General features: G+C 39.2%; 1 protein-coding gene across 3 annotated transcripts in view; it reads right to left on the bottom strand.

Moving 5' to 3' along the window:
- The window catches only part of USP47 (ubiquitin specific peptidase 47), an 84,763-nt gene that overhangs the window by 60,165 nt on the left and 9,331 nt on the right, over positions 1–15,267 (bottom strand). The window contains exon 2 of one of the 3 annotated variants that reach the window (XM_084772983.1): positions 892–951. The exons of the other annotated variants lie outside the window; for them this stretch is intronic. Coding sequence (XP_084629109.1) covers positions 892–951 — 60 coding nt within the window. The remainder of the gene's footprint in view (positions 1–891; positions 952–15,267) is intronic. 3 annotated transcript variants of the gene reach the window in all.

Here is a 15,267-nt window from a genome sequence, read left to right as displayed (position 1 = left end):
ATATGCTTGCAAACTTACACACATGTACAATCCCTTTCTCTACTTCTGGACAGAAGCTGCTATGAGGTTAAAAAAAGAATCCAGTCTTGGGTCTTTGCTGTGGCTATTCACTGTTCATAATTACTATACTGCTGCAGATTATAAAAGAGAATTAAATACAAATATTTTTGCAAACTAAAACTTCTATAATTTCTTGGCCCTGTTTAGACTGTTAAGTTTTAAGTAATAATTCTTGGCCTGTTGACTGATGAAGATCCTAATTTACATTAAAATTATTTTATTTTTTAAGATGTTCTTTACACTCCATCCATACCCCTAACCTACTCAAGTTATTGTCTGATCTTTTTCTAAGTGGTGGTGTCTTGCAACACTTGGGACACATGGAAACGTTAAGAAAAAAGTTGAGGGAAAACAGATCTGGAAGAACCAAGGCACGTGGAGTATGAGCTAAGGTTAGAGAGGAATGCACAGGCAAGGATGACTTATTAGAAACCCAGGTGATCAAGGGCTGAAATTTGACTCCAATTCTTCAGTAAGGTTTCTAGGCAGAGGGCCTGCAAGACGGCTCAGTGTGTAAGGACATTTGCTGTCAAGCTAAAGGCATGAACTTTACTCCTGGAACCTTCATGATGGAAGCAGAGAATGGCCGTCTGTGTAAGCTGTCCTTCAACCTTCACATGCAGGAGTAACAAGCACGCCCCTCTCCCTCATCCCTTATTAAATACAAAGGACTGTCCATACAAGATGACTTCTATGCTACTGTAGCTGGATAGGAGTAAAATAGTCAAACAAGCAGACAACTGAGGCCAGGCTTTGTAGTGAACAAAACACAAGCATGCCGTTACTTGCTCTGCTGACTATCACACTAAAGCAGCGACACCAGCAGGCTACCTGTAAAAATTTCTTCTTCATTTCATCAAAGATATTTTGTCTGCATCTCCAAAACACATCCTATGGCATATAAGAACAAAATGAATTATTTCCATAAATTAAAGGCATGAGTAAAATGAAAGCAAAAGACATTCTGTAATAAAACACGTGTAATTACAGTATTATAGACCATCTAGGATTTCATTCATAATTTATACTGCAATTTTAATGTTGAGTATCAGTCCTGTATGTATACTAAAAACCTATAGTACAGGCTGACATGGAAACTGGTATGTTTTAATAAAAGGCATCTTTAAGGTAAGATTATTATAGAGAGCTTCTATTTTTTAACAGCTAAGAAAACACACGTTTGTATGCAAAGAGAAATGTTATCAGTAATCATCTTGAAACCCCGAGTCTACAATATCCATGTTTCTTTTTTTTTTTTTTTAGATTTATTATACAGTACACATTAAATCACATTATAGATGATTGTGAGCCACTATGTGGTTGCTGGGAGTTGAACTCAGGACCTCTGGAAGAACAGTCAGTGCTTTTAACCGCTGAGCCATCTCTCCAGCCCCTATCCATGCTTCTTCTACACACATCTATCTCTTGCCCCCCCTTTGCTAATGGCCATCTTGCCTTTACAATTGAAATCTACTCCTAATAGCAGTAATCACTTTCAAACAGTGACTCCAAGGCTAGGCTGTTACAGGAGGATCACAAGTTCATGCTATCCTTAGCTATATAATGAGTTCAAGGGCAGCCTGGGCTATAGGAGACAAAGTTAGGAAGGAAGGAAGGAAGAAGGGAGGGAGGGAGGGAAGAAGAAAATTCTAAAATAACAATCACAGCAAATTCAATATATATCCTACCAAACCCTTTTCTATTTTGCAGTGACTCAGTTTCTAACCAACAGGATCATTCTGTTTGGCATAATTAGAATCCTGCTTCTTGTCTTTCAATACTCACTTTCCTGTGCCAGGAGAGTTAAAAAAAGTTTCAGTTTGGTACAGAATGTTGACTGCATCTTTCACAAATTAACACTGACCTGCAACCAGCTGCTAAAACTGTGTTAGTCCCTAGAATATAAGGGTGAACAAAACTCCCATGCCCTGGAGGAGTCATCCATTATACAGTGGGAAGCAGGCCACTAGCAACCCAAGCAGTCAGGTACTCACCACTCTCTTTGCATTTCTGTCCATGATACCCAGACTGCTTGTCCCTTGATAGCCTTACTCAAGTTTCACTGTGGCAGACTCAAAACATGTGCACCAGTTCTTTGACATGACTCTTGACTAAAGTAGGAATCTAATGTCACTCCCTTTGCATATGGGTGGGCCTTAAAGATTTCCATGCTATAACAAGACCTCCAAGGTTGAGTTAGAAAGGACATTAGACTCCTGGCTTGCTCTCAGATACAAGCCCATATAATGCAGCTTTTAGGCTAGAAGAAAGTTAAACAGCCAAATGAAAAGAATCTTGTATAGACCCAGTGAGATGCCAGCTGACAACCAGCATCCACATCACAGTGTAAGACTCCTTCAGATGCCTTCAGCCCTAGCCTTGCCTGGTTGATGCCACACAGCAGAAAAGCAAGTTACTGCCGGCTGTCTTGCCTGGGCTGCTATTCTGTGAGGAAGTAGTAGTTTGGAGACTAGCAGTTACCCAGCTGAAGATAATCAGAACAGTACAGCTCACCTCTGCCACTCTTACCATTATAATCTTCTTCTTTTTTAAATAATTTATTTATTTGCATTGGTCTTTTGCCTGCATGTATGTCTGTGAGAGGGTACTGCATCCTCTGGAACTGGAGTTACAGACAGTTATGAGCCACCATGTGGGTGCCAGGAATTGAACTCAGGACCTCTGGAAGAATAGCGAGTGCTCTTAACTACTGAGCCATCTCTCCAGCCCATTATAAACTTCTTGCTCTCCTTCCTCTCCTCTCAAACATCGCTACAGCTCCTGCAGCTACCTGATCAGCAGTTAATACTTTCCCTATTGTCTTCTACTTTGAGACAAGACAAAATACATCCCCACTTAACTAAAAAGCTAGATGTTCCACTAAAATTGTTACTCATTCTTAATCTTGGTCAGAAAGTTCTTTATAAGGTCTGAAATACGAGATCAAATAAGTAACTATAAAAATTAACCGATATCCAACATTGGTAGCAAAGGCAGGAAGTTCAAAGCCAGTCTATTTACATAATGAATTCGAGGGCAGCCTGGACTATATAAGACCAGCCTGTATCAAAAAGATGGTTTTTATTATTACTATTATTGTTATTTGTTTGTTTGTTTATTGGCGAGACAAGGTTTCTCTGTGTAGCCTTGGCTGTCCTGGACTTGCTTTGTAGAGCAGGCTGGCCTCGAACTCACCGTGATCTGCCTGTCTCTGCCTCCCAGAGTTCTAGGATTACAGATTTGTACCACCGCACCTTGCTAAATTGTTTTTTAAATTTTAAATGCACCCAATAGATGGAAGATCTAAATCCAAAAGCTAAGCTTTTAAGCCAAGTGTTTTGGTGCCTTTAATTGCAGCACCCAGGGAAGCTGAGGCAGGTAGCTCTTTTTGAGTCTTAAGTCAGTCTGATCTACATAGAATTTTAGGCCAACCAAGGCTACATAGTAAGGCACTGTCTTAAAAAAATAAAATAAAACAGACTTTTTTTTAGTGTATAGTTCCAGGATAAGCAGCCACTCATAGCAGGGGGAAATAGATAAAAATGTAAAGCATATCTTATGTCGTACATGAAAACAAACCCATTTTGGGCACATTAAAGACCTAAATAGCAATGCCAAAGTTCTAAATCCTTTAAGAAATATTACAGAATATCTTCAAAATTGTAAGCTTAGAAAAAATTTAAGTATGTTAAAAAGCACAAAAATGAAGAGAAAGGGGGCAGCTAATGTTAATCAATTTGAAGCTGTGTAGAGCTAACAAAACAGAAAGTGCAAAAAGTTAAGAGTTGGGAAAGAATGTTTACAGTAAAGGCAACTAAAAAGCCTGCCTCCTGAGCCATAACTCAACAAGTACCCAGCAGAGGACAGGAGAGCTCACACAGAATGTTGAAATGTGTAAAATTACTGACCAGCAAGACACTTGCAAAAGTACACTTCAAAATTTCTCATTCTTAGCGTGAATGTAAACTGATACCACCCTCAGGAAAGTTTGACATTAAATTACCCATAAAGCAACAACAACAACAACAACAACAACAACAACATGCTTGCTCTACATCCTACCACTCTCACCCTTAAAAACAACCATCTGCCTGCTTGCTGCCTATCTATAGAGCCATCTACACACCTACTCACCTACTACTGATTATCTCCTAAATAAGCAGCACACATACATAGAAAAGTGCAATCACCATTGCTTAAAACAGTACAAAACAAGCCAGGCGTTGGGGTGCACAACTTTAATCCCAGCACTCAGGGAGGCAGCAGCAAGGGAATCTCTGTGAGTTTGAGGCCAGCCTGGTCTACAAAGAGAATTCTAGGACAGAGGAATCCTACCTTCAAAACCAAAACCAAAACAGCACAAAACTGCAAATATCCAAAATGCCATTAAATGGATAAACTAAGTCTAGGTACCAATAAAATATGAACCAAGCTATGTATTTTTGGTACTGTATATATATTTATTCTTATATTTTAAATCTTAATAAGAAAACTTGGCAAATTTAACTAATATATATAAAGTAAAAAAATTAAAGTACTGTCCTCTCATTCTTCCTCCCAGCCATGACATAAAAACAAGTAACTAAGATACGGGAACAACAGCAGTTTGTGTTGGCATCAGAATCCATGAAAATGTCCTAGGAAAATGTGTAGGAATGTGTATTTTTATTGTGAACACACACAGAAAGAACAATATGCCTACAGAAAATACATGCAAGAGACAAAAAGCTAACACATTAAGATCGTGTAATATTAACAGACATCAACACACGGATTACAAGCAATTTGTAGGTGGTATGTGAAAACTGCAGGAAGGAATCAAGGACACCCTAACGACAAACCTCAACTTCTGAGGTTCCTAGATATATATCAATCTACTACAAGAAAAAGCTCAGAAAGAAGAGAAGCCTCTTAAAAGTTAAAACTAACAGCACTTATTTAGATAATGGCTAAAGAATTATTTTAACACCTTTCAAGCCACACATAATACTTCAATCTTTAAAATATTTGGCACTTTTAAATCAGACAAGTAAAAATTTACATAAACCAAAAAGTGGGAGGAGGGGGGAGAAAAAAAGAAAAAGGAAAGGAGGCAGGGAAGCAGGCAGGCAGCAGGGCGCTAGGAGCAATGGGGGCACAGGCCCTAGGATTGCGGCTCAGTCTTCCCCTGTGAGTGAGTACAGACTAAAAACTTTGAGAACACATCATCTACAGATTTGGAAATTCTAATTCTAGGTATAGCAACAATAACAAAAACTGAAGTGAGCTACCCAATACGTACTTGTACATTCATGTTTACAATTGCATATTAACAACAAACCAAAAGCGGAAGAAACCCAAATGCTCACCACTGAAATGGCTTAGTGGGGGAAGGTGCTTATTGCCAAGCCTAACTGATCGCTGAGTTTCATCCCTGGAGTCCACATGGTGTAGGGACAACACTGATTTCCATGTGTACACTATGGTACGTGTACACCCACACACATGCTTATAGATAAACAAATCTTTTTTAGATCAGCTCAGTAGTTATAAGAAATTTTTGTAGCCCTAGAGTTTGAAGATATCTTTTGTGTTATATTTATAATTATTCTCCAAGTGATCAGAACATGAGTTTTAACTATAGTTATTAAATATCAAAAGCAGAAATGCCTTGGGGAACTACTTTTAGTGTGGTACATGAGAGAATTGGTGCGGCTTTGAGTAAACGAGATAACACAGATGCTTTAAATTGCTCCTTATTTGATATCCCAGAACTGTGGCATTTTGGGACAGTGGACTGATTCCACAGGGGGTGGGGGTCATGATGTACATTATATCTTTCAAGCAGAAGGATGACCATGCATGTGAGAGGAAGCGTGAGAAGAAGAAGGGATGTGAAGACTATGGAAGGCCCAGGCGATTCCATTTTTAGGAAAAATAAATGTATATGAAACTTAGAATTCGGTTTCTTTGAAACTGTGTTTGATAACTTGGAAAGGTTTTGTATGCTCAAGAGCAAGTATAATTGTTTGAAGATGCAGCTCAGTATAGTTATTCAGAGGTACACAGACACAATTCGAGATGAGAGACAGTAAGGACGGCTTGCAGAGACCTCTGGGACTCTGGTTGTGGTGGGAGAGGATTTTGCTATGCTTTAACCATTGAGAATCTTGATATAAAAATATTGACTACTCTGTAAACCTCATTGCCATTGCCAAATAGTCTTTGCTTTTGAAGAATAAAATGCCCATATAATCTTAAAATATCCTTTAAAAGATGTTAAAATATAATGATCTGTTTATTATGGAAATTTGGGGATATAAAACACAGATTTCACTCTTAGAAATGCTCACATGCATATATTTATTTAGCTGCTTCCACTGAGGACTTAGAAGCAATGGGATGTTTCTAACACCAGATACACACAGAGTTTATGATTTTGGTTTCTACGTGCCATTTTCCACAACAAAAAATAGGGCCCTGAAGTCTTGGAAGAAATGTTTGAGAAAATACAAAATACAAAACAAAACAAAAACTAAGTACTCAAAGAAGTACTCAAGATACATCAAGAGAACATAAGAATCCTTCCAAAGTTCTCATTAACCTGTTATGGATAATTCAAACTTATGCAAATGATTCACTTAGTTTAAAAGTCAACATTAATAAAACAAAGGAATGTATTTGCTAACATATTCTGAAAATTAAAGCAAACACGTATCACACCAAAATTATATTCAAATACTGATGATCAGCAGTAAGAACTGCAGAGCAACTATCATTGGTCTAATATTCACTGAGAATCTTATAGAAAAATTTATTTTCAACAGTCAGGTGTGGTGGCTCATGCCTTTAATACCAACACTCAGGAGGCAGAGGCAGGCAGATCTCTGAGTTTGAGGCCAGCCTGGGCTAAAGTTCAAGGGCAGCTAGGATTATACAGAGAATCTTTGTCTCAAAAAGACAAATATTGTGCCTATTTTAAAAGCTTATTCAAACAAAGTGTAAAGAAATTATGGGTAGAGTCTGTGATAAGTGAACTTGCAGTACCTGAGTGGTCAATGCACTATGGTATATATTTTTGGAATTTAAATTAATATACATGTTATAAATTATGTCAATAAGGGCATTAATTCCAAATTATATAACATTGAAACATTCAATAAAATACAGGCTGACTTGGAAAAATATACTTATAAATACTTTCATACCTGTTCTCTATTCTAGTGTATGCATCCCTGAAGCAACTAATTCTATTGTCTTTGAAAATATTTTTGATGTAAATTTTCAGAACTCGTATTAATCAGAAATGCTTTAAATTTTGTATAGCTTATTTTCAGTTGCTGCAATGAGTTATTCAGTTTATAGGAAAGTGTCAGAACTCTATAAAGACTAATGACTTAGAGTTTCTACTGCTGTGATGAAACACCACAACCAAAGCAACATAGAGAAGAAAGGGTTTATTTGACTTAGGCTTCCATATCACTGTTCACTATCGAAGGAAGTCAGGACAGGAACTCAAACAGGGCAGGAACCTGGAGGCAGGAGTTGGTGCCATGAGGGGTGCTGTTACTGGCTTGCTTCCCATGGCTTGCTGAGGCAGCTTTCTTCTAGAACCCAGAACTAGGCCAGGAACAGCACCACCCACAATGAACTGGACCCTCCCCCATTGATCACTAAATAAGAAAATGTTTCACAGGTTTGCTTACAGCCTGCCCTTATGAAGGCATTTTCTCAATCGAGGCTCCCTCCTCTCTGATGAATATACCTTGTGTCAAGTTGGCATAAAACTATTAAACTGTTTAACTATGATGACATACTTTGACAACTAAAATTCAACCAACCAAATGGTTCAATACACATGACATAAATAATATTTAAAGCTGGATGATGCTTTAAGGGTCATCAGACCAAATGCGTTATTTTACAATAACAAAGGAGCAAGAGGTCATCAGATGATTCCTGACATCAACCTGTCTGCTACATGAAAACTACAAGATCACTTCTTCTATGCTAGTGGTCTTCCCATTGCTGCCTGCTGATTCTGGTCATGGTTACCTGCTAAAAATACACTAACAAGGGTCAACCTTTGCGACTGTTTCAGGAGGTGAAACAGTAACTCTTTCACTATTCCTGTTGTTTGTGCTTCTGATCTCAGCTTAGATTCCTCCCTGAGAAGGCTTAGGCAGTCTCTGATAATCAGTGACCCAGTTTGTAACACAACTGACTTGTTCACAGGTTTACAATGTTTCAATATTTTAAAGCTTGTTTTCTATTATACCATACTTAGTTAAATAACCCAGTGGTGCTGGGGACTGAACAAACCTTTGTGCACATGAGGCCAGCACTTTAAGCTACAACCCCAGACCACCAAACAATTACTTTACAAAACATGGATAATGACTTTAATACAGGAGTCTTAACAATGCTCTGGTTATGAAGATGTTCCATTTCAGAAATGTTAGTTTTGAAATGACAAGCTGTCTGTTGCTATGGCCTGGCCTGTGGCCTGAGAGCACTCTGCTGAGGTCAGAGCACATGCCGAGACTCCATGGGTGATTACCACTGTCAGCAGGGTAATCCCTACCCAGAGTGGGTAATACCACACTCTGACTCGGAGTCCTCAGGTCAAGGTATTAGAAGTAAACTTTCTGACAGCAGTATAGATTATAACAGTGTATCATGATGCCACGTGAGTCAAGCATCATTATGGAACTACCAGTTATCCTCAGGACACATTAAGAAACTCCAAATCCTTGACTATAACTTATACTATCCCAAAATGCAAAGGATTATCTGTGAGGAGAAAGTAGGAATTTTATCACATTGCAAAAAATATCTGAAAAGGTCTTTTGTTTTCATTCATATATGACCTTCTCATAAAGCTAAAAAACCAATTTGGCAGGCAAATTTTGTATAGATGTTATTTATTTTTATTTTTATTATTTTTATTTTTTATTTATTTACTTTTTAAATTTATGTGTGTTGGTGTGAGGGTGTCAGATCTTGGAGTTACAGACAGTTGTGAGCTGCCATGTGGGTGCTGGGAATTGAACCCGGGTCCTTTGGAAGAGCAGGCAGTGCTCTTAACCACTGATCCATCTCTCCAGTCCCCATTTATTTTTAATTAAAAATTTTTTTTGATGAGCATTGGTGTTTTGCCGCATGAATGTCTGTGTGAAAGTGTCAGATCTCCTGGAATTGGAGTTACAGACAACTGTGAACTACCATGTGGTACTGGGAATTGAACCCAAGTCCTGTGGAAGAACAGCCAGTGCTCTTAACCACAGAGCCATCTCTCCAGCCCTTAGATGTATAATTTAATGATAACCTTTATAGCTTATGTGATCATGAGATAGTTGAAGAAGAAGAAAAGACCAGCACACACCTTTAATCCAAGCACTTGGGAAGCAGAGGCAGGAGGATCTCTGTAAGTTCCAGGCCAACAAGGTCTATACAGCAAGTTCCAAGACAACCAGGGCTATGTACAGAGACTCTGTCTCAATAAATCAAACCAAACAAAAAGGACCCAGATGGGTGATGTAAAACTACTGCCTTATTTTTTTCTGATTCTCTAGCTATTATCTTTTCCACCAAACTAGGCACTATACACATTCCCTTCTCAAAGAGCCTAGTAAAATTATATGAGTGCCAATAAACAGTCACAAGTAACTAGTAAGAATAGACAGTCTTTTATTCCCCTATCAAGCACATTACTTGCACAAAGTATGCAGGATTAGGCTTACTAGGAAACCAAATCAAGTTCATGCAAAGCTGCACTGTGCCTTTAGTCCCGAGACACTACTTCATACTAAGAGCTAAAATTTGGACTTAACAAAACAAGCAGCAAACAACAACAAGGCCCTGGTACTGCCAAGTAGCAACAAGCATGCTGAGCACCTGGGGCTCTCGCACTTCCCTGACTAAAATGCAACATAGTATATGATTTCAGGCAGGCTTAGCAGTTTCTTACAAAGTTAAATAGACACTTTCCATACAAAAAGTATGTCCCAATCAAACTCATTTCCCCACTCACTAAATCACAATGTGGAAGCTTTATGCAGAATCATCAAAACCATAGCAATAGCCTGGCATGGTGGCACACCAGGGTAATCGCAGCACTCAAGAGGTGGAGGTAGGCTGATTTCTGAGTTTGGGGCTAGCCTGATCTATGTAGCAAGTTCCAGGCCAGGGAAAGCTACAATGTGAGACCCTGTCTCAAAAACAAAACGAAACAACAAAAACAACACCCCCAAAACCCAAACACAACAAAAAGAGACTACTAATGCAAGTAACAACACAGATCAATTTCCAAAGCTTTACAAACTGTGATTCCACTTAAACAACAGATGAAGAAAACAGCAAAACATAAGGACAGCAACTAGATCAGAGGCAGCTAGCCAGAATAGGACAGAACCTTTCCAAAGAGGCAGGACCATCCTATATTTGACTTGATAGTGGTTATACAACGGTAAAAAGCTGTACGCCTTCATGGAGTAGATTTTACTCTAGGAAAAATATACCTCAGACACCTGATGCCTACTCAAATTCAACTGATCCCTTCCTTCACCTAGAACATGAAAGGGCTGTAACATCCAACTACTGCCCTCTTTACAGTGTTAAAATCAGACTACACTTGCAGAAATGTACTCTATCATGCCTATTTTTCTTAGAACTCTTAAATTATATCTGTACTGTATTTGCGGTAAAGAGTACACTGACAAGTATTTCTAGACATGTGAGTTTAAAATGTCAAAACTAGTATTTCTCAGATATCTTTTATTAGAGAAGTGGCTGTAGACATCTCATTTTTCACCAATTCCCTTTCATTACTACAAACTACTACAAATATACAAAGAAATCACACCAGATGGTATAAACCCAAAATATTAAATATTTTATGCTACTAAAACAGACAGGCTGTATGCAAGCTCAGATGGCTTATTATTATTTACTAAAGCAGTGCATTGTATTTTAGAAGAGCCATACAAAAACTTGACTTCTTGGAGATGGTAAGATGTCAGAGCACTGGCTGCTCTGCCCTTCCAGAGGACCCAGGTTCAATTCCCAGCACCCACATGACAGCTTATAACTGTTTGTAACTCCAGTTCCAGGGGATCCGAGACCTTCACACAGACATACATGTAGGCAAAACACCAAGGTACATAAAATGCAAATAAACAAATTACTAAACAAACAAACAGATTTCTTAATGCAACCTGGAAGTGAGGCTGCAATCAAAGTTCCTCTAAGTAGTAAAGTCTTAACTTCACTCAGAATACTTGAGATACTCTTAATGTGTTTATTCACTCCCGCCCCCAATTAAAAACACTAAAGTCACTCTCCAGGCAAGAAAGAAGTGGGTATTAGTTAGTAGGGAACACTCTAGATTAGGGTGTCATATCTCTTGGAGCTGGAGGTACGGGAATGTGAGGGCCTACCTGGGTGCTGGGAACAGAACTCAAGTCCTCTGCAAGAGCAGTACCTGCTCCTAACTCCTGAGCCACCTCTCCAGCCCATAGTTCCCAATCTTATATATAAGCTCTTTTTCTTTATTAAGCCCAAGGCTCACAAAGAGATTGGAGGAGAACAGTCAGGAAACAGCAGCTGCAGAAGCCTGCATGCGCATGCTCCAACACGGAAGGCTATGGGAAAGCCACAGCATCCTGCTTTGTGTGTGGCTCTCAGTGAAAATCAGAAGTTATTCTTAGATCACTAACTTCTCACTTGTAAACTTCCTTAGCAGTAGGTGAGAGAGACCCCGCCGGAGACTTCACAAACAGATCTGGACACACCACCACCACCACCACCAAACTGCAGCTGGTGGCATTTTCTAAAGGCAAGAGAGACCTACCTGATGAGCCTACTCAAGATGCTAAGCATGTGTCATCTATATTAAACAAGTAATTATACCCAAGAACATTCTGCCAAATAACTCACATGTAGAAAATACACTAAAATACATTATTATAGGTAACACTTCATTAAGAACCAAAAACGTGCCTTTAATCCCAGCAGTTGGGAGGCAGAGGCAGGCGGATCACTGTGAATTTGAGGCCAGCCTGGTCTACAAAGGGAGTCCAGGACAGCCAGGGCTACACAGAGAGACTCTGTCTCGAAAACAAGAAACAAACAAACAAAAGAACCAAAAAGTATCTAATTATCTTATTTCAAATGAAAAAGAGACAGGTAAGACACTAGTAAGTATTCTTCTCATTTTCACTTATGTGCAAATGGTTAACAATGTGAAGGACATAAAATATTCAAGTAAAAATTTTCCATAAGCAAGTTTCAGTAACTAAACTAAATAAAACTTAAGGCATTCTGTGAACTTCTTCTGGAAAACAAACATACAAACATTTTTTGGTCCTTGATGACTGCACATTAAAAATGGAAAATCTCTCTAGATAAAGAAAGCCTCTGGACCTTTTTGACTCAGCCTGCCAGAACTATATGCACCTACACTCAACTGGCCCAAGCCTTGACCACAGTGTCCGCCACTTCCTAAAATGCATTACAATCGTTTCTGTTTTGAATTTTGTTTCCTGTAACTTAAAGCTCTTCTCTGTCTCTGTACACTCACCATCCTCTGAGGTCCAGCTCAAAAGTTATATTCTCGGAGAATCCCCTCAGTAAAGCCAGCTGTTCCCTCTTTACAACCCCCCAGTGTCTCTGGAGTGCACATTTGTCTGATCACGTCAGGCTCTCCTTTAGGCTAGACTGGCATCTAGAGTGAGGCCCCTTTTTATCTTTGTAACTCTGCTTTCTTGACAGGTGCTAATAAGCTCCAGATTTGAATGAATGAACTCTTCCTCAAAATCAAAAGCAATAAAGATCTTCATTAAGAAAAATTAAAGTAGGCTGGAGGGATGGCTCAGAGGTTAAGAGCACACTGTGTGTTCTTCCAAAGGTCCTGAGTTCAATTCCCAGCACCCATATGGTGGCTCACAACCATCTACAATGAGATCTGGTGCCCTCTTCTGGCATGCAAGCACACATGCAGGCAGAATACTGTATAATAAATCTTAAAAAAAAAAGAAAGAAAGAAAAGAAAAATTAAAGTATACATAAGTCATGAACACAATTGTTACATTTTTGGATCTGAACTATCTCCCAAAGCTCAGGAGTCAAGCCTTGGTCAGATGACTTAATCATGAGAGCTCTACCCCATTCAAGAGTTCATCCATGGATAGATTTTTAGGACTGGCAAGGGTAAGAAAGCAGAAGTGGGGCTTATTGGAAGACTGAGGCATTTGTTTGTTTGTTTGTTTTGTTTTGAGGCGTGGTCTCTCATATAGCCGAGGGTGCCCTCAAACTATGACTATGAATTCCTGATCCTCCTGCTACTCCCTCCCAAGTTCTGAAATTATAGGTGTGTCCCAGTTGGCCATCTTGGAGACACACTCTAAAACAGTGGTTCTTAACTTTCCTAATGCTGTGACCCTTTAATATAGTTCATGTGAAAGGGTTGTTCAACCCCCACAGGGGCTGAATTTTGTGGAAGAGTGGGAGGAAGGATTGAGGGAGCTGGAGAGATCAAGGACACCACAAAAAGACCTATAAACTAACCTGGGTCCTGGGGGCTCACAGAGACTGAAATGCCAACCAAAGAGCTTACATGGACCTACATCTCCTACACATACGTAGCAGACATGCAGCACAGTCATCCCTAGCAATGGGAGTAAAGACTGTCTCTGACTCTGTTGTCTGCCTTTGGATCCCTTTCCCCTAGCTGGGCTGCCTTGTCTGGCCTCAGTGAGAGAAGATATGCATAGTCCTGCTGTGACTTGAGGTGCCAGGGTAGATTGGTACCATTTAGGGGCTTGGAGGGGGCAGTGCATAAGGATGGAACTGGGAGGAAAGGAGGGAGGGGGCTAGCAGGATCAGCCTGTAAAGTGCTTATATAAAAATTTTTTTTAAAAATCTTTATGAGTACGATCACACCATTTTTATCAATCATTTACCAATACTGCCAGTCACAAATCACTCTGGTGAAAAATTTTATAACAGAGAACTGCCATAGATTTTGTAAACCATCAATACTCAGAAACACTCCACCATGTAATGAACCTCATAGGACTATGCCTCTGCACATGACACCTGAGCTTGCTGAGTGGAGATCTTTAGTAATAAGGAATCTTTTAAGTAGAAGATTTTTTTTTGAAACTTTAGTTTTTTCAAAGTATTTAGCCATATTAATTCTGTCTTTTATTTGTTTTGGCAACTATTGTCAATAGAATCTGTTTTTCTAATCTGGCAACCACATGGCTGGAAATGTTTGAACCTTCTCCCTCCCATCCTGTCTTCTCCCCAAATTATAATATCTAGACACAAGACATGAAAAGGTTACATCACTAATCCAAAAAAAGAGAAAGTAAAATTAAAACAAAAAAGTTTAAAAGACATTTACAATGAATCAGAAAGTCTAAGAAAAGACTTAAAATACTGACTTTCATCAGTACTGATTTCCTCATTTAAATATTGATTTCCCCATTTAAACTTCCTTAAAAGAGGTAGCAAAAAGAAATACTTCATAACATTCACTCAGCCTGAGCACAGAGTGACTTGACACAAATGCATGGGGCATCTGGGAATAGTAGTAGGGGAGTGGAATGGGATGCAAACAAAGCTGCCCTAGTGCAGAGGACCAAATTTCTGTACTAGAGGTTAGGAACCTCTAGTTAAAGAGTATAGATGCATGCAATTACATCATGGATCATCAACTGTATTTAAAAGAGGAAAAAAAAATCAAGAAACAGAAACAGGAAGGAGTTAAGGAGTGAGAAAGCAAGGCAAGAGGTAGTGACTAGCTTAGCAGCAAGCCAAACACCGTGGATACACGCTTACTCACATGTTAGCAAAGGAAAGTCCTTCAAGAGGTGAAGTCCAGGGTTGGGACGGGGTTAATGGAGATGAGCAGAAGCCGCACTGTATGGTACCAGAGTTAGAAAGTCCTCGGAGAGTGAGGACACTGAACAGGACAAGCTCCCCTCGGGCCACACTAGAACAGTTTAATCACAAAACAGGTAGCGGTACTAAGTTAGAATGAAAGAATAAGATAAATACCTACAAGTCCACACTGATCCTGAGTAAATGTGTAAGGAAAGGGCCAATTCCTCCTCACAGAAGAATAGTGGGAAATGGGAAATGACTAAAGGAATAGCACAGTGATGACTGCTGTCTACAAGATCCAGAGATACATGCTAAAATTAATGTGCAAAACCTCAGTGA

This window comes from Acomys minous (genome assembly GCF_964271855.1).
Source record: "Acomys minous genome assembly, chromosome: 2".
NCBI classification, from domain to species: Eukaryota; Metazoa; Chordata; class Mammalia; order Rodentia; family Muridae; genus Acomys; species Acomys minous.
This window is presented reverse-complemented; position numbering and strand designations above follow the sequence as displayed.